Below are 20,628 nucleotides of genomic sequence, written 5' to 3' on the forward strand. Positions count from 1 at the left end.
GACCTGTTGGGTCCTCCATGGAGAATTCAGCAGGGAATCCTGCTTTAAATAAAGAGACAGAGCTCAATGGCTGTGGAAACCAGTGACATAAGATCAGAAGAAATAGGAGCAGGAGTTGTCCATTCGGCCCATCGACCCTGCTCTGCCATTCACTAAGCTCTTGCCTGATCTAATTGTGCCATTAACTTCACTTTCCTGCTTGCCCCCATAATCCTTGACTCCCTTGTCAATCAAAAATCTGTCCAAGTCCGCCTTGAATATGTTCACTGACCCTGCCTCCATTGCTCTCTCTGGAAGATAATTTCAAAGGCAACTGGCACCTTAGAGTAGACATTTCTCCTCATGTCCATCTTAAATGAGAGCCCTTATTTTTAAACTGTGGCCCCTAGTTTGAGATTCCCACATGAGGGGAATCATCCTATCAGCATCTACTCAGTCAAGGCCCCTTTCAATAAGATCACCTCTCATTCTTCTAAACTCCAATGAGTACAGACCTAATTTGCTCAAACCTTTCTCATTAGACAACGTTTACCCCAGAAATCAGCCTAACGAACCTTCATTCCCTTTCCTTGAATGATCTAACGTATTTTCTAGAGTAGAATTCGCAAATTCCCGTACCAGCCTCCCGGAACAGGCGCCGGAATGTGGTGACTAGGGGCTTTTCACAGTAACTTCATTTGAAGCCTACTTGTGGCAATAAACTATTTTAATTTAATTTAATTTCAAATTGTACACGGCACTATAACAGTGCCTTATACAAGTTCATCATACTTTCTGCACTTATTTTGTTTATGGCTTCATCTATCCATTCCGCTATTTTCATAGACTTATTTATTTTGAGCTGCTGGGTATCTATATTCATCCACACACTTCAGCACCCGAGATGTGAGTGCTACCAGCCAAGCCAAATTGACAAGCAAAGCCTCATAAAGAATGTCCCTGTGTTAGAGGAAGCTCAATGGAACTTCACCACAAGGCAAAATGCTAGAAAGTGGATTGCCTTTGTTATAACCTGCCTTCTTACCACTGGCTGGGGACTAATAGCAATCCCACAATCCTTTGGGAGTATGAGCTTTCCCAGTGACGGGGGCGGAGAAATCATTAGCAGATTCCCTGCATCAATAAAGCTGGCCAGTTTGGAACCAGCTAGAGAGGAGTGAGCAGCAAGGGAGTTACTGCTGCTGTTGTATATGTTATTGAAAATAAATGTTATTTCTTTCTATCCTACAACTCGTGCTGGATTCTTCATGGCCCTCACAAAACTGGCGACGAGGGTTAAAGTGGATAGCTGTCTATGCTGCTGAAGCCATCTCCCTGGATTTTTGTTGGATACAGGTTGGAAGTATTTTTTCTGTATGGACATTTGGATGTCTTTGATGCTGCGCTGGAAAGTTGGAACCAGTACTCACAACGGATGCATTACTATTTCCGGGCAAACAACATCACCGAAAATGAGCGCCAGGTGGTCATTTTGCTCACCGTCTGCGGCCCGCATACGTTTGGGGTGATTAGGAGCCTTACGTACCCAGCTGCGCCGGGCACCAAGACGTTTGATGAACTTGTGACCTTAGTGGGGCAACATTTTAACCCAACCCCGTCCACGATAGTTCAGCGTTACCGGTTTAATACCGCTGAGAGGACCCTAGGAAAATCCCTTGCAGAGTTTCTATCCAGGCTACACAGGATTGCGGAATACTGTGACTATGGTGAGACCTTGTCAGAAATGTTACGCGACCGTTTGGTTTGCGGTATTAATAATGTGGCTACCCAGTGAAAGTTGTTAGCTGAGCCAACATTGACTTTTCAATAGGCCATCCAAATAGTATTGTCCTGAGAGAGCGCAGAACGGGGAGTGCAGGAGCTGCCGGGAATGCAGGTGCACGCCTTGGGGTGCAACCCCTTCCATCCAAACGTGTCTCCCCGCACCCCTGCGGTACCTTGGGCAGTGCGGCATCCGGATCGACGCCAGTGGCCGCCGGACGTTTCTCCCCGAAGGAAGCCTCCAGAACCAATGGATGAGGAGCCATGTCAGTGGCAGACTTGTGGGTGCCGACCCCGCCGCGGACACCGGTCCTGGGGGCGCCAGAGGCGCCGTCGTTCCGTCAGAAACTGGGGCCAGCTCAGGGCCCATACCTTCCATCTGGATGAACCTGCGGCAACTACTCCCGAGGAAGTGAAGACGTCCCCAGGACGACTGCCTGCAGCTGCATTGTGTGGCAGCTCCCCTTGTGGCCCCCATTAAGGTGACAGTACAGGTCAATGTACACCTGCTTGAGATGGAGTTGGACACTGGCGCAGCGGTCTCCGTGATCACCCAGAGGACATTCGACCGCATCATGCAGGGTATACAGACCCTTACATTAACCGACACACAGGCCAGGTTGGCCACTTACACGGGTCAACCATTGGACATTGCAGGAACTATGATGACTCCTGTTGTCTGTGGACCCCAGGAGGGGTGTTTCCCACTTATCGTGGTGCACGACCACGGGCCCAGCCTGTTGGGTCTGGATTAGTTGCGCCATTTGCGGCTGCAGTTGTAGCACATCCTCCAAACAGGTTCTGGAGGGTTGACAGAGGTACTAAGACGGTACCCACATGTATTCCAGCCCAGTTTGGGGAAAATAAAAGGGGCCGTAGCCTGTATCCAAGTCGAACCAGGAGCCACGCCGTGCTATTTCCGGGCGTGCCCGGTGCCTTACGCCTTGCTCGAGAAAGTAGAAGGGGAGCTCACTCATTTGGAGTCCTTGGGTATTATCAGGCCTGTCCGTTTCGCGGACTGGGCAGCGCCAATTGTATCTGTAATGAAGCCAAATGCCACAGTTAGCTTGTGCGGCGACGATAAACTTACAGTGAATATGGCTTCCCGGCTCGACCGATCTCTACGTGAAGCTTGCAGGCGGACTCTCGTTCACAAAATTAGATATGAGTCACGCCTACCTACAGTTGGAACTGGACCCTGCTTCCCGGCCATATATAACTATTAATATACCCCGGGGCCTGTATGAATATACACAGTCGCCCTTTGGGGTATCCTCTGCCTGCGCTATTTTTCAACGCGTCATGGAGGGCATCTTGAGAGGTTTACTGCGTGTCGCTGTCTACTTAGACGACGTTTTGATGACAGGGACGTCGGAGCAGGAACATTTGGAAAATTTGGAGGCTGTCCTTAGACGCTTTTCAGAGGCTGGAGTCCGTTTACGTCGTACAAAGTGCATCTTTCAGGCGAAGTAGGTAGTCTATCTGGGTTATCGGGTGGACAGCAAAGGTTTGCACCCCGTCGCAGAGAAGGTACGTGCAATTCAACAGGCCCCTGCCCGACTGACACTTCGCACCTTTGTTCTTTTCTTGGCCTCGTAAACTATTACGGGAAGTTCCTCCCCAATCTGGCAACTACGCTGGCCCTGTTGCACCTTCTGCAAAAGAAGAATCACACCTGGGTTTGGGGTGAGCCGCAAGAAACCACTTTCCGGTGGGTAAAACAACAATTGTCGTTCTCTGGGTTACTAACCCACTATGATCCTGGAAAGCCTTTGCTCATCATGTGTGATGCATCTCCGTATGGTATTGGAGCCGCCCTGTCCCACAAGATGGAGAATAGGGCCGAGCGGCCGATAGCTTTCGCCTCCCGCACATTGACTGCAGCGGTAAAGAAGTGAGCGCAGATCGAGAAGGAGGGCCTGGCGGTGGTGTTTGCAGTGAAACGCTTCCACCAGTATGTATATGGCCGCCACTTCACTATCGTGACTGATCATGAGCCTCTGCTGGGACTTTTCCGAGAGGATAAACCTATATTGCCCATTGCTTCCGCACGGATCCAGCGCTGGGCTTTGTTGCTCGCTGCCTACGAGTATTTTCAAAGAGGTCACAAAGATGATTGATGCAGGTAGGGCAGTGGTTGTTGTCTATATGGACTTCAGTAAGGCCTTTGACAAGGTCCCTCATGGTAGACCAGTACAAAAGGTGAAATCACACGGGATCAGGGGTGAGCTGGCAAGGTGGATACAGAACTGGCTAGGTCATAGAAGGCAGCGAGTAGCAATGGAAGGGTGCTTTTCTAATTGGAGGGCTGTGACTAGTGGTGTTCCGCAGGGATCAGTGCTGGGACCATTGCTGTTTGTAGTATATATAAATGATTTGGAGGAAAATGTAACTGGTCTGATTAGTAAGTTTGCAGACGACACAAAGGTTGGTGGAATGGCGGATAGCGATGAGGACTGTCAGAGGATACAGCAGGATTTAGATTGTTTGGAGACTTGGGCGGAGAGATGGCAGATGGAGTTCAATCTGGACAAATGTGAGGTAATGCATTTTGGAAGGTCTAATGTAGGTAGGGAATATACAGTGAATGGTAGAACCCTCAAGAGTATTGAAAGTCAGAGAGATCTAGGTGTACAGGCCCACAGGTCACTGAAAGGGGCAACACAGGTGGAGAAGGTGGTCAAGAAGGCATACGGCATGCTTGCCTTCATTGGCCGAGGCATTGAATATAAGAATTGGCAAGTCATGTTGCAGCTGTATAGAACCTTAGTTAGGCCACACTTGGAGTATAGTGTTCAATTCTGGTCGCCACACTACCAGATGTGGAGGCTCTAGAGAGGGTGCAGAAGAGATTTACCAGAATGTTGCCTGGTATGGAGGGCATTAGCAATGAGGAGCGGTTGAATAAACTCGGTTTGTTCTCACTGGAACGACGAAGGTTGAGGGGCGACCTGATAGAGGTCTACAAAATTATGAGTGGCATAGACATAGTAGATAGTCAGAGGCTTTTCCCCATTGTAGAGGGGTCAATTACTAGGGGGCATAGGTTTAAGGTGTGAGGGCAAGGTTTAGAGTAGATGTACGAGGCAAGTTTTTTACACAGAGGGTAGTGGATGCCTGGGACTCGCTGCCGGAGGAGATGGTGGAAGCAGGGACGATAATGACATTTAAGGGGCATCTTGACAAATACATGAATAGGATGGGAATAGAGGGATACGGACCCAGGAAGTGTAGAAGATTGTAGTTTAGTCGGGCAGCATGGTTGGCGCGGGCTTGGAGGGCCGAAGGGCCTGTTCCTGTGCTGTACTTTTCTTTGTTCTTTGTATTCTCTGGAGCATAAACCAGGAACCCAGATAGCAAATGCTGACGCACTGAGCAAGATTGCCTTTGTCGACTGGCTCATGTCGACCCCCACGACCGGTGAGGTGGTTGCAACCTGAAATTTTATGGATTCCTTGCCTGTCACGGCATCACAGATCCGTGAGTGGACCCAGACGGAGCCAGTCCTGTCAAAGGTTCGGCACATAGTCCTTTATGGTGTGTAGCATAGACAGCTCCCAGGCGAGTTGCGGGCATTTTCCTCCAAGCTGTCAGAATTTAGTGTGTCCCCCTCTTGTGGGAGACGCGTGTGATCATCCTGGAAAAAGGACAGGAGCTGATACTAAGGGACTTGCACAATAGGCATCCGGGTGTGACCAAAATGAAAATGTTGGCCCGGAGTTATGTCTGGTGGCCAGGTCTCGACACCGACATTGATAAGGTGGTCCAAAACTGCTCCATTTGCCAGGGGCATCAGAAGCTTCCGCCGGCCGCGCCCCTACATCACTGGGAATGGCCAGGGTACGCTTGTATGCGGATTTCGCCGGCCCTTTTCAAGGATCCATGTTCCTTCTATTAATCGATGCCCAGTCTAAATGGTTAGAGGTGCATAAGATGGTAGGCACAACGTCCTGCGCAACAATCGAGAAGATGCGTTTGTCTTTCAGTACGCATGGCCTTCCCGAGGTGCTGGTCACAGACAACGACACTCTGTTCACAAGTGAGGAGTTTGCGAGGTTCATGAAGATGAATGGCATATGCATATCCGCACTGCTCCATACCACCCAGCTTCCAATGGGTTGGCGGAGCGCGCAATGCAGACATTCAAACGGGCCTTAAAGAAGCAGTCTTCCACATCTATGAAATAAATGTTATTTCCTTCTATCCTACAACTCGTGCTGGATTCTTCGTGGCCCTCACAAAAGCCTTGTAGAGGGGATATTTTTGGTACATGTACCTATTACCATGAGGGTTTTGTAAACGCAGGTAATTAAAAAGGGTTAATGGAACGTTGCCCTTTATCCCAAAATATCTGGAACACTGAGCGTTACAACAATACAACGCTCTGGTTATAGCCCATCTGGAGCACTATGTTCAGTTCTGGACCTTGGAGATAATGCAATGTAAATTCACCAGAATGATACTGGGGCTAAAAGGGTTAAATTACAAGGGCCGGTTAGGAAGGCTAGGTTTGTATTCCCTTGATAATAGAAGATTTGTCACCCTCATAGCCATTGTCTGCCCTTTAAAATGAGGATGGCATCTGCCAGGCCTCATGATTTGTGTATAAAGATGATCCAGTTGAAGTGTGTGAAGATGAGTCGGAGAGAAACTATTTGCTCTGCTAGAAAATTCCAGAATTCAAAAAGAGAGCTCGGCTCTTTAGTGATCATGTCAGGAGAGGTTTGTTGGGAAATCTGGAACTGTCTCTTTTAAAAACCTGTCGTGGCTGAGGTAAACATCTCCAAACTGAGATTGATAGATCGTTGTTAGGCAAGAGTGCAAAAGAGTTATGGAGTAAAGGTGAGTAGTTCGAGTGGGATAAAGGTTAGCCGTTATCTAATTGCAAGGCAGAACATCCTTGAGGGGCTGACTGGTCTTCTCCTGTTCTTTTGTTCAGAAATAATTACCTCTTACTGATCAACCCATCTATGTCTCAGGACTTTGATCAATTGAGCTGTATTCAAGAATTGAGAATGATTGAATACAGCAGGTTCTCAGTCATATTGTAGAAGACTTGTAAAGGCAGAGTAGATTTCAACGTTGCTCATGCCACTATTGGTACAGCAGTGCACTTAGTAAAATGGCTGCCAATTTAAAGAATAACATCCCATGAGAATCGGCAGACCCATTGGCCTTTAAGTAGAAGTTACAGTGTAGATACAGGTCATTCGGTCCAATTGGTCTATGCTGGCTGTTACTCAACTTGTTTGCATGGAGAGAAGGTTGAACCAAAGTGCTTAATAGCCAAGGAGGTACCACTGAAGGGCCGTAAAAACAGGAGCCAATTTTCATAAGCAACTCCCACAAATAGCAATGTTCGGATCAGCTTTTTAAGTGATATCAATTGAGAGCTAAATACTGGCCAGGAGTCCCCTGTTCTTTGCAATAGGGTCGGGGAATATCTTAGATCCACCTGAGATGGTGCCTCGGCTGAACATCTCCAAATGACAGCATCTCTGACAGTGCAGCTCTCCCTCACTATTGTACTGGAGTGTCAGCCTAAAGCGGAACTTTGAACATGCAACCATCTGACCTCGGAGTGAGAGTGTAGATTCTGTGCTCCGACTGACAACCTGTATAAGGAGCTTCCAGCATCATATTCACACCATCACTGAGGCTGCCAATTTTCACTGCCTAGAATCATTCAACTTCATCTCTGTCTCAGCAAATCTGCTACAGAAACACTCCTCCATGCCTTTGTTTCCTCCTGACACAACTATTCTAAGGCAGCCCTGGTTGGCCTCCCACATTCTACCCTGTATAAATCTGTGGTCATCAAAAGCACTGCTGCTCATATCTTAACTCACAGCAAGTCTTGTTCACCTTATCCCTGTGCTCGCCAACCTCAACTGGCTTCTGGTCAAGCAACATCTTGATTTTAAAATTCTCATACTCACTTTCAAATTACTCCAAGGTCTTGTCGCTCCCTATCTCAGTAATCTCTAGCCCTACAATGCTCCAAATATGTGTGGTCCTCTAATTCTGGCCTCTTGTGCATTTCCAATTATAATTGATTCCAATTTACACTGAAGCCCTGAAAGTATAATTGATTGTCATTAAAGCCCATCTGGTTGTTTTGGGAAGGAAATCTGCTGCGTTTACCTGGTCTGGCCTACACACGGTTGACTCTTAACTGCCCTCCGAAATGACTAAGCAAACTGCTCAGTTCAAGGGCAATTAGGGATGGGGAAGCTACACTTGTGTTAATAAACCTGTATTGGTAAAGAAAAAATCAATCAATAATCTCTTGATTGTAATACCGGCCTTGTCAGTGATGTCCATATCTCATAAAGGAATGAAAGGAAAATGGGTGGGCATGCCTTCAGTTGTCTCTGTCCCAAGCTCTTGAATTCTCTCTGCTTCTCTACCTTATTGCTGTCCTTTAAGACATTTCTTAGAACACTTTGAGCAACCCTGTGGCTCGGTAATGTGAAGCGCTTTGGGATGTTACATTACGTTAAAGCTGCTAAGTGAATACGAGTTATTTTTGTATTTGTTATTGGGCAGCACAGCGATAACATGGTTTTGTTAACCTGCAAAGGATTATGAATTAGGCCTATTTGCAGTACTGCATGGTTCAAAACATTTTCCCAACATTGCGTTTTCTCTATTCAAAGTATTTTAGACTAGCAAGGTTGTTTTTTTCCCCACTTATTGACATGACTGTGATATGGCAGACACCCAAGTTAACACTCATGTGGTTATTTTGGTTTCAGATATTGACGAGTGTCTTCAGGATCCATGTGAGGCTCAGGAAATCTGTACGAATATACCTGGAAGCTACACCTGTGTTAATAAGACCTGTATTGGTAAAATAAATAAATCAATAATCTCTTGATTGTAATACTGCATGAAATTGGACTGGAAATTGTTCTTGGTGGTACTCAGGCAGACTGAACCAATTCAAACTTTGTCTCCTTTGTATGATACAGATATTGTATCAGTGTAATCTGTTACTGAGTTCCCTATACTATCCATCACACAGATAGTCTGCTCTCCCTCTGAAACATCACACAACTCCACCATGGTGTTATTCTCACTTCCAGGCCCAACCTCTTGGAATCTCCGCATGTATTCATTGTAACTGAACTCCAATTTATCCAAAATTCTCTATTTGGTCAGTCACTGAATCCACTGCACCCTCAAGAGTGCCAACCTCATTAAATACCCTGGATTCCACTCCCAAAATATCTGTTTCACCATTTACAAATACCGTCATGTTTGCACTCTCCGCCTCCCCACGTACCAACATGCACCTTGCATTCCATGCTTGAGTCCCTCCAGTTAGATTTTTTAGGATCAAGGACGAAAACCTAATTCTTTGCGATTTGTAAAACTGTGAGGAAATGTTACTGCCCCACAGGAGTGATAACACTGACCAATAGGTAAGTATCTTTTATGTTCTAACAAACTTTAATTTGAGCACAGAATTAACCACATTAGCAACAAAGAAATAGTTTTACAGTTAACAGTTGCAACAGTCCTTAAATAAAAAAGAAAATCTTAACTTACTACCTAAACCTGCCACTGTATTCCAATTAACCATATCAATATACTTCAAATACCACTCAGGAATAAAATTAGCAAGCAGATGTTGAGGACCTACTACCTTTTCAGACAGATCTGGCTTCTCCCATTTATTACATCATCTGTACCTCAAAGCATAAGGCATTCTTTTATCTCTTCTTACAAGATGTCCCTTGACTTGTTTAGCCAGGAGCAAACACATTACCCCATATAAATTATCTACACCATAGGTGGAGTTCAAACCTAAACAATATTCCTTAGCTAGCGATCTGTAAAAAAGTAAATGGTTCTCAAGGACAATTAGCAGAACACATCACCTGTAAATCAATGATTACCTTACTTTTACGACACAATCACAGGTCTAGCAGTCATACTGCATCTATGCATATTAATCCAGGTTTTATTAAAATTACAAAAGGTATGACAATTTCTTACATTCATCCCAGGTTTCCACTCCGCCACATTACAAAAACGACTCTTAACAAAGTCACACATGACATCCTATGTGACTGTTACATTGATGTGACTCCTTATCCTTCTCAAACTGTGCACAGCCTTTGACATAGTTGACCACACCGTACTCCTCCCTCGCCCTTCCATTGCTAACCAGGTGGGTGGAAATGCTCTCCCCCGCTTCTATTATATTTTATATAATCGTAGCCAGAGAATCACTTACAATGGCTTCTCTTCCTTGCTCTCACAGTGTTGCCTCTGGTGTTACCCAAAGATCTACCCTTGGCTCTGGCTTTTTCTCATGTACATGTTCCCCCTCAGCAGAGCTGAGCTTTATTTTTTTAAATTTGTATTCACATGCGGGACGTGGGCGTCGCTGGTTAGGGCCAGCATTTATTGCCCATACCTAGTTGCCCTTCACAAGGTGGTGGTGAGCTGCCTTCTTGAACCGCTGCAGTCCTGTGGTGTAGGCACACCCACTGTGCTGTTAGAAAGGAAGTTCCAGAATTTTGCCCCAGCAACAGCAAAGGAACAGTGATATATTTCCAAGTCAGGTGAGTGACTTGGAGGGGAACCTCCAGGTGGCGGGATTCCCACATATCTCCTACTCTTGTCCTTCAGATTGTACTGGTCGTGGGTTTGGAAGGTGGGGCGGGACCCAAACTGAGCATCTGTGAGCAGGTTATTGCTGAGTAAGTGCCGCTTGATAGCACTGTTGATGACTCCTTCCATCACTTTTTTGATGATGGAGAGAGAAGGCTGTTAGGACGGGATAATTGGCTGCGTTGGATTTGTCCTGTTATTTGTGTACAGGACACACCTGGGAAATTTTCCACATGTATGCAAATGGCACGCGGCTCTACCTCACTACCACCTTTCTTGACTCCTTCACTCTTGCTCAATCATCAGGCATGCAGTACTGGATGAGCAGAATTTAAAATTGAAATAATTGGGGGGGGGGGGTTTCTGCTCCTCCATTTTCTGGGGCAGGGGCGGAGGGAATGGCAGATTGGGGAGATGTGGAGAATCGAGTGGGAGACCCAAAACAGCCTCCATGCCGGCGGGATGTCCCCGCTCGATTGTCTTCGCCTCCCGCAAATGACATAATAGGGATCCCAATTTTAAAAGTTGGGATCCCCATTGACATCTGTTTGCATATGGCCCACGTTGGACAGTCCATTCTCATGCAGGCATGAGTCACGACAAGTCCCCCACAGCATGCAACTGGTGAACTGAACCTGCCAGAGGCAAATAGCCTCGGGGGAGGGGGGGTGTTAGTGTCATGCATGGACTGTACCCTAGCACTGCCCCTTTGGCACCACCCCCTTGACTTTGCATGGGTACTGTCCTGGCACCGTCCCTAGCACTGCCCAATACCGGAGGGTGCCCGGGGGGGGGAATGCCATGGGACAGTGGGGGGAGGGTTGGTCCATGCAGGAGATGCGAGGGGTCCGTGGTGAAGGCGGGGCAGAGGGACTTCCGTTATAGTGGATTTAATGGGAGGGGTGGACGTTCCATGCCTGTGGAGGCGGGAGATAGTGATGGGGGGGGTGGGAGGGATGGCCCGACAACATGACATTGTGGGACCCGGCCCATACCTTTTTCTGGACAAAGTTTCAAAAGATATGGCAGGAAAAGCCGGCAGTGCAGCCGACGGGATACACTCCGCTTTTCCTGCCCCAGTTGACACTTTGTGAAAAGCCAACAACATTCCGCCCGTTGTTTTTGGTCCCTACTTTAAACTCCTTTGTTACCGATTCCGGCTATTCTCGGGCAACAGTCTGAGATTAAGAGAGTCTGTTTGCAACTTAGGACATTACCACATTGTCACATTTCCCACATTACAAAAGTGGTTCCACTTCAAAAGTACTTTATTGTCTATGAAGCACTTTGGAGAGTCCTGTGATCATGAAAGGCACTATATAAATGCACATTTATTTTACTCAGAGCAACCAGTGATCGGCAATAAATGTTGGTCTTTTTCAGCCTCACCTGACAATGAGTAGAAATAAATCTGTGCATCGTTCTCCATTGCTTTTATTATTTTTTAATTTTGCAACTAAATGTCTTTACAGACCAGAAGCAATTTAGCATGAAGCAGTGCAGCTTCATTCACTGGGACCAGCAGATTCAGGTACTTTACCAAACAAATTACCATTCTGGATAAAATAGCAATAACCGTGTGTGATACACTGCACTGAAGCTTTGCAACCATCGAGGGAGCGACATGTGTTTTAGGGAATTGAACAGTGCCCCATTGCCAGCGTCCAGAACACTGGGGGTAAACTTGGTCTTTGCCAGGAATGCGAAACAAGGCTGTTCGTCGTTTGTTACTATTCTGGGATGGTGTAAAATGGATCTACTAACTGGCGAAGAGCATGGGCGGGATTCTCTGAGCCTCCGTGCCGAAATCACGATCGGAGCGGGGGCGGAGAATGGGCGTTGACGCCAAAATCCGGCGCGACACCACTCCCGCGAGTCTCCTCTAGGGGGCTATTGACAGAGGCCCCCCGCGGCGATTCTCTGCCGTAAACTGGCTGAATTCCCGACAGCGTGGTTCTAACCACGTTTTGCCTGTCGGGAACGGCCAGTGGCGGCTGCGAAGTCAGTCCTGGTTGGGGGGGGGGGGGGGGGTCGGAGGGATCCTTCACCAGGGGGGGAGGCCTCACGGATAGCCTGGCGAGCGATCGGGGGCCACCGATTCGCGGGCGCGTGTGATCTCGGGGGGGGGGGGGGCCTTATTTCCGGGGCCGGTCCGCGGTGTGAGTCCGCCATGTCGCATGGGGAGGCCACCGAAGGCCACCGCCGTGCGCATGGGGAGGCCACCGAAGGCCACCGCCGTGCGCATGCGCGGACTCCCGACCAGAAGTACACGACCCTGTATCGGCAGCCAGAGCTGTGAAGAGTACTCCAGGGCCCTGCTAGCCCACTTCATGTCGGAAAATCACAAAGTCCAGAGTGAAACGCCCGCGTTTTGACGCTGGAGTGGGGATATAGCCCCATTATTGGAGAATCCCGTCCCATGTTTTGCGCTATTGGTGAAGATCAATTTCACCCACTAAGATTTCAGGTTCAGAACTGGCTGGATACGAAGTACGTCCCCCCCCCCTTCACTCCTCAATTCTCAATATGTCTGTCGATAGGTGATATGTCCCATCTATGTATCTGAATATACAGAATGTTCATACATGTCTGAGTATGATCGGTTGTGTGATATATGAATATGTATTTGAAATACATGTTATACGTGTGATTTATTTGTGCGTTCACATGTGTGACCTCCGTAAAGCAGTGCTGACCCGTGAAGATTTTGAAGTTTGATTATTTCAAACAGACTGAATTTCACTCTCTGATCCTGAGAAACTGATTTTCTTTCTTCTCACAGAGCCCCTGGTATAAATTCCATGGATATTGTTCTGTGGTCAATTCAATGGTTGCACTGGTGAATAAACAGTGCCAGACTCAAGAAAGTGAACTTATATTTCAGGTTAGTGGCGGCACAGAATGCTCTGCACTGTTTTCTCATGGTCAAGTCAGTAATTCAGCCTTGGGAGGTTCCAGAGCGTAGGGCCTAGATTTCTGACAGCTTGGCTGCCAGTTGTCAGAGCGGAGGAAGTGGAGAATGGACAAGAGACAAGAATTGGAGGTTGGGGAGGTTTCAGAGATGGGGCGGGGGTGATTGGCAGGAGAAAAAACAATATAGAAGCCAAAGTTGGTCAGTGAACATAGGGGCGATGGTTGAACCATAGATACACGATCTGCAGTTTGCATGATTGTGGAGTTGTTGCCCTTTGTGTATTAGATTTACAAGTCACTCTCGATCTCTTCAACCCTGCATACACAAGAAACTCAGCCTGTTTTTAAATGTTGTCAAAATAAAACTCCGATATTAACCCACACCTATTGAGTCAAATATTCCACCTCGCATTTAAATGGGAGACTGGATAATGCTGGGCACTCCCCATACCTTGGCAGTTACCTCTCTCAAAAAGCCACCATTGATTGACAAGGAGATCCAACGCCAGTCTGGATCCAACTGTACCAGTTCAGCCTTCTGCAAACTACGGCAGCAAGTGTTTGACAACAAAATCCTCTGCAAGTCAACAAACGCCCTAGTGTACAGAGCAGTTGTCGTGAGGGAGATCTGGACTGTGTATCAGCGTCCGCCACACCTTCAGATTCAAAGGCGGACTGTTGAATAAGTGCTATTCTCTTTCTTGAAGTCAGGTCCACAAGGATCCAGGAAAAGCTCCTCTAAAATCAACATCGATAAACTGGACACAACCATCCAGATGGTTGAAAACACTCCCCGCATTCAGGTTCTGTTCTCTCAACTCTCAGAGTTCAAAGACACCGTGAAGTCCTCCTTGAAATGTGGCTGCAATGACCTTAATGGCTGGGAGGAGCTTGCTTCTAATCATTCATAATGGCGACAACTTGCCCATTAAACCCCATCGAACTTTGGGTCACAAAGCCTTAAAGATGAGGCAGTTTGGAGGTGTATAGGAAGAAAGGACTAGGAAGACTCTGATTCCCACTACATCCTGTGGCATCCTGATCATGTTCTCACTTCTGTGAGTTTGTGCAGTCGCATCAAGATCCATGGCAGAAACCTGCGACCCTGAGTTGACGTCATCCTCAAACTAAGAGAGAATTGATGATGACGATGTATAAATAAGGTGGTACGACTTAGAATATGGATAGCAGAGCTCAGGTTTATGATGGATGCAAGATGGGAGACCTGCCAGGAGAGCTTTGAATGGTTGTTTCTGGGCGGAGGCAGGAAGAGGAATATATTTAAATAAAAAAGTTTGTTTAAAAAAATGGCCCAGTGTTCATGGAGATGCAAATAAAATGTCTTGTCCGTCACAGAAAATCATTTCAACTGCAAATGATCTACTGAGCAATGATTCCCTGTGGTCCAACTTGAAAAAGGAAGAGCGTTTCTATTTGGGTTCCATATTCCTGCGAGCTGTGGAAAATTCTGCTATCGTTGCCAGCCTACATATACCTGATCAGGGGAGGAGAATTATATCAACTGAAAATATCGGTACTTTCCACAGACATATTTTATTCACGTATTACCTTGAATTTTGTGTGTGTCTGTGTGTGTGAGCACACGCCCGCATGTGTTTACGTTTGCACTGTGTGTACCCACTTGTTTGTGTGTGTGCGCGCCCATGTGTGTTCGTGTCTGTTCATGCAATGTATGCATGTATTGAAGTATAAGGGTTAACGTGGGACTGAATACAGTACTGGCCACATAGTGATGTAAGAGAATACATGACCCACACCTAGAGGTCAGTGTAGTGTTGGACAAAGCAGTGTGTAGAAGTAAGCATGGAGGCACCTCCTAGCTTGGACCTTTACTGTACCTATATATATAATTTCTAGTAATTAAAAACTAAGACTATCAAACCTTAATAAGACCTACCGAACTACGCTCAACACCTTACAACATATGTGTGTGTGAGCATGTGCCTGTGTGTGTGATGTGAGAATTTGTTTGAAAGTGTTCCTCATTGGTTCTTCAGTCATGGGATGCAACAAATGGACAATTCTTCTGTCTGGAGAACAAATTTAAGTCACTGAAATCAAAGTGCCGCAAAACACCAAGAGGGTAAGGTTCGCAGTCATTATCTGGCAGTTCTGATCAATTGTAGAACCTATCTGGTTTTCATCCCATTGAGTCCAGGTGGAAACAATAGCACAAAATCCCAGCTGACACTCCCGGTGCAGTACTGAGACAGTGCTGCACTATTGGAGGTACCTATCTTTGAATGAGACATTAAACCAAGGTTCTGTCTGCTCCCTCAGGCGGATGTAAACAATCCCCTGGCATCGTTTTGAGGAAGAGCCGACGAGTTATCCCTGATGTCCTGGCCAACATTTATTGTTCAAAGAAAGTCTCTAAAAGACAGATTATCTGGTCATTTATCTCATTGCCGTTCTTGGGAGCTTACTGTTTGCAAAGTGATTGCCACATTTCATATGTTACCACCTTGACTGCACTCAAAAAAGGTACTTAATTGTCTGGAAAGTGCTTTGGTGCCCTGAGGTGATAAAAGGCGCTAGATAAATTTATTTTAAACCGCTCCCTGAGAACTTTTAAATGTATTGAATGCAGAGGTTCAACGTCTTGTGAGTAAATCTCACTCTGACAGGGAATATTTACAGATCTTCTTTCCTTTTGTAGATTTGGAAATAGGAACCTTTCGAGGAAAAAATGCTTCAGTGCCTGATAGAGTCAAACTCCAGGCAAAAGGCAACTTTATAGAAATCTATCGAAGTGCAGTCACCAGAAAAGTAACAACGGGTAAATTCTTGTCTTGCTCGCAGTCAACACATCTGCTTATTTTCATGACTAAATCTAAATGCAGAACATTTCAGGTCATTAATCCCTGGAGGTTCTGTGGGAAGGGACATTGGGACATCAAAATACAATTTTGCCATTATAAAATCTGGTACCAGCGTTGTGGGTCCCAGCTTTGGTTGTCTTCGGTTAGTAACAATGTAGACTGCTGGAGGCAAGACTGTAGGTAACCTTTAACTCTCAATAAACATTCTGCAAACCATGTACAATACAGGCTCCCGTCTCAATCCGTTCTGGTCCTGCAAATAGTTCTAGACAGGTTAAGAGAGTGGCAGATGGAGTACAGTGGGTGGGGAAGGATGGTCGTTGCTTCATTCTTAAACAGAGCTCAAAAGGTGTCGGTTGTACTCCTACAGGAACATAGAAAGTTAGCGTGTACCTACAGCAAACAATTAAAAGATAAATGGCATGATAACCTTTATTGCATGAGGATTGGAGTATAAGAATAAGGAATTCTGGCTACAATCGTGGGGGCTTTGGTAAGAACACATCTGGAATACTGTGTGCAGCTTTGGTCTCCATGTATAAGGTAGGATGTACTTGCATTGGAGGCAGTATAGCAAAGGTTTACTAAATTGGTCCCTGGCACGAGACGATTGTCCGATATTAAGTGGCTGAATAAATTGGGTCTATATTCTTTGGAGTTAGAAGAATGCGAGGCGATCTAATTGAAATGCACAAGATCCCAAAGGGTCTGGCCAGGATAGACACTGAGAGGTTGTTTCCGCTGGCTGGGAAATCCATTTGTGAATCTTTGTAATTATCTACTCCAGAGTGTTATAGATACACCATCATGAATGTATTTATGGACTTCCGGGTGCGGCGATGACCAACTAAGTTGCACGTTTCGGCAGCTCCCGGTGGAACGGACTTTTGGGCTCTTAATAGGAGCCCCATCGGCAATTTTAACGGCAAATAACACTGTGCGGTAATCCAGAAGGGAAAACCCTTTCCGGACACGGATGGAAAAAAGAGAGGAAAGTAGCCGGATTGCGGTGGATCCTCAAGAGCAGCGGCCAGGAAGGCAGGCACAAAGCAAGATGGCGTCGGAAGAAGGCAGTTTAATATGGGGCCCTGACCAACAAGAGTTCCTGCGGCGTTGCGTAGATGAACTCAAAAAGGAGATGAAGAAGGAGCTGTTGGCCCCGATATTACAAGCGATTGAGGGGCTAAAGGAGGAGCAAAAGACCCAGGAACAGGAGCTTCGGGTCGTGAAGGCAAAGGCTGCTGAGAATGAGGACGACATGGTGGTGAAAACGGAGATCCACGAGGCACAACACAAAAGATGTGTGGAAAGGCTGGAGGTGCTGGAGAACAATGCGAGGAGGAAGAACTTAAGGATTCTTGGTCTTCCCGAAGGTGCAGAGGGGGCGGACGTCGGGGCATATGTGAGCACGATGCTGCATTCGTTAATGGGATCGGAGGCCCCGACGGGTCCGCTGGAGGTGGAGGGAGCCTATCGAGTTATGGCGCGAAGACCGAGGGCTGGAGAAACTCCTCGAGCAATAGTTGTGAGATTTCTCCGATACAAGGACAGAGAGATGGTCCTCAGATGGGCCAAGAAAACTCGGAACAGTAGGTGGGAGAATGCGGTGATCCGCGTGTATCAAGATTGGAGTGCGGAGGTGGCGAGAAGGAGGGCAAGCTTTAATCGGGCCAAGGCGGTGTTGCATAAAAGGAAGGTCAAATTCGGAATGTTGCAGCCGGCGAGACTGTGGGTCACACATCTAGGGAAACACCACTATTTCGAAACGGCAGACGAAGCGTGGACATTTATTGTCGAGGAGAAGCTGGAGTGAGCGGGCCAGAAGAAAAAGAACGTTTGGGACAAAAGGGGGGGGGGTGAATTTGTGGGATGAAGGGGGGAAAAGGGGGAAGAGAAGACTTCCCAGATTGTTAAACCTGCGACCATGTAACTTCTCTCTCTTCCCCATGTGGTGGGGGAGGGGGTGAGGGAGGATGAGGAGCTGTGGGCGCTGGCCATTGGGGGCGGGGCCAAAAGGGGCAGCGCGGGCTTTGTTCCCGCGCTATGGTAATCATGGCGGGAACAGGGAAGCAGGAAGGAGGGGGCCTCGCACAGTGTGAGCCGAGGTCACGGGGGGAAGCCGAGGTCGGCCAGAGTTTGCTGACTTCTGGGAGCAACATGGGGGGTGCAATTACGCTAGCTTGGGATCTAGCGGGGGGGGGGGGTTAACTGGGTTGCTGCTGCTGGGGAGAAGGGGGAGCTGGTATGGGAGGGGGGGGTCGGGGCGGGGGGGGGGCGCCGCCTGGGGGGATACAGCTACGTGGGAACCGGGTGAGGAGCTGGATTGAAAAAGGAAATGGCTAGTCATCAAGGGGGGTTGGTAAAGAGCCCCCCAACCCGGTTGATCACGTGGAATGTGAGAGGGCTGAACGGGCCGATTAAGAGGGCACGGGTACTCGCACACCTAAAGAAACTTAAGGCAGATGTGGTTATGCTTCAGGAGACGCATCTGAAGCTGACAGACCAGGTTAGACTTCGCAAAGGATGGGTGGGGCAGGTGTTTCATTTGGGGCTGGATGCAAAAAACAAGGGGGTGGCCATACTAGTGGGGAAGCGGGTAATGTTTGAGGCAAAGACTATAGTGGCAGATAATGGGGGCAGATATGTGATGGTAAGTGGCAAACTGCAAGGGGAGGCGGTGGTATTGGTGAACGTGTATGCCCCGAACTGGGATGATGCCAATTTTATGAGGCGTATGTTAGGACGCGTCCTGGACCTAGAGGCGGGAAAGAGGCCGTTAATGGGTGGAGACTTTAATACGGTGCTGGACCCAGGGCTGGACAGATCGAGGTCCAGGACCGGAAGGAGGCCGGCTGCAGCTAGGGTGCTTAAGGATTTTATGGTGCAGATGGGAGGAGTAGATCCCTGGAGATTTAGTAGACCTAGGAGTAAGGAGTTTTCGTTTTTCTCCTATGTACATAAAGTATTTTCACGAATAGATTTTTTTGTTTTGGGAAGGGCACTGATCCCAAAATGACGGGGACGGAGTACACGGCTATAGCCATCTCGGATCATGCTCCACACTGGGTGGACCTGGAGATAGGGGAAGAAAAACAACAGCTTCCACCCTGGAGAATGGACATGGGATTATTGGCAGATGAGGGTGCGTGTTTAAGGGTGAGGGGGTGTATTGAAAGGTACTTGGAAATTAATGATAATGGGGAGGTACAGGTGGGAGTGGTCTGGGAGGCACTGAAGGCAGTGGTTAGAGGGGAGCTGATATCTATTAGGGCACATAAAGGAAAGCAGGAGGGTAGGGAAAGGGAGCGGTTGTTGAAAGAACTGCTGAGGGTGGACAGACAATACGCGGAGGCACCGGAGGAGGGACTATACAGGGAAAGGCAAAGGCTACATATAGAGTTTGACTTGTTGACTACGGGTAAGGCAGAGGCACAATGGAGGAAGGCACAGGGTGTACAGTACGAATATGGGGAGAAGGCGAGTAGGTTGTTGGCCCACCAACTGAGGAAAAGGGGAGCAGCGAGGGAGATAGGGGGGGTGAGAGATGAGGAGGGGGAGATGGAGCGGGGAGCGGAGAGAGTGAATGGAGTGTTCAAGGCATTTTATGAAAGATTATATGAAGCGCAGCCCCCGGACGGGAAGGAGAGAATGATGTGCTTTCTGGATCAGCTGGAATTTCCTAAGGTGGAGGAACAGGAGAGAGTGGGGCTGGGAGCACAGATTGAGATGGAGGAAGTAGTGAAAGGGATTGGAAGCATGCAGGTGGGGAAGGCCCGGGGACCAGACGGATTCCAGTTGAATTCTATAAGAAATATTTGGACTTGCTGGCCCCGCTACTGATGAGAACCTTTAATGAGGCGAGGGAAAGGGGGCAGCTGCCCCCGACTATGTCAGAGGCAACGATATCGCTCCTCCTAAAGAAGGAAAAAGACCCGCTGCAATGCGGGTCATACAGGCCCATTTCCCTCCTGAATATGGATGCAAAGATCCTGGCCAAGGTAATGGCAATGAGGATAGAGGATTGTGTCCCGGGGGTGGTCCATGAGGACCAAACTGGGTTTGTGAAGGGGAGACAGCTAAATACAAATATACGGAGGCTGCTAGGGGTAATGATGATGCCCCCACCAGAGGGGGAAGCGGAGATAGTGGTGGCGATGGATGCCGAGAAAGCATTTGATAGAGTGGAGTGGGATTATTTGTGGGAGGTGTTGAGGAGATTTGGCTTTGCGGACGGGTATATCAGGTGGGTACAGTTGCTGTATAGGACCTCGATGGCAAGCGTGGTCACGACTGGACGGGGGTCTGACTATTTTCGGCTCCATAGAGGGACGAGGCAGGGATGTCCTCTGTCCCCGTTATTGTTTGCACTGGCGATTGAACCCCTGGCCATGGCACTGAGGGGTTCCAGGAAGTGGAGGGGAGTACTTAGGGGGGGGGGAGAAGAACACCGGGTATCTCTATATGCGGACGATTTGTTGCTATATGT

At 47.7% G+C, this 20,628-nt stretch overlaps 1 protein-coding gene across 1 annotated transcript in view; it reads left to right on the forward strand.

Moving 5' to 3' along the window:
* Window positions 1–20,628, forward strand: part of LOC140403397 (adhesion G protein-coupled receptor E3-like) — an 82,045-nt gene that overhangs the window by 22,664 nt on the left and 38,753 nt on the right. Inside the window, exons 6-10 of the mRNA XM_072491327.1 lie at window positions 8,520–8,612; window positions 11,859–11,917; window positions 13,169–13,270; window positions 14,656–14,833; window positions 15,980–16,099. Coding sequence (XP_072347428.1) covers window positions 8,520–8,612; window positions 11,859–11,917; window positions 13,169–13,270; window positions 14,656–14,833; window positions 15,980–16,099 — 552 coding nt within the window. The remainder of the gene's footprint in view (window positions 1–8,519; window positions 8,613–11,858; window positions 11,918–13,168; window positions 13,271–14,655; window positions 14,834–15,979; window positions 16,100–20,628) is intronic.

This window comes from Scyliorhinus torazame, chromosome 27 (assembly GCF_047496885.1).
Source record: "Scyliorhinus torazame isolate Kashiwa2021f chromosome 27, sScyTor2.1, whole genome shotgun sequence".
NCBI lineage: Eukaryota > Metazoa > Chordata > Chondrichthyes > Carcharhiniformes > Scyliorhinidae > Scyliorhinus > Scyliorhinus torazame.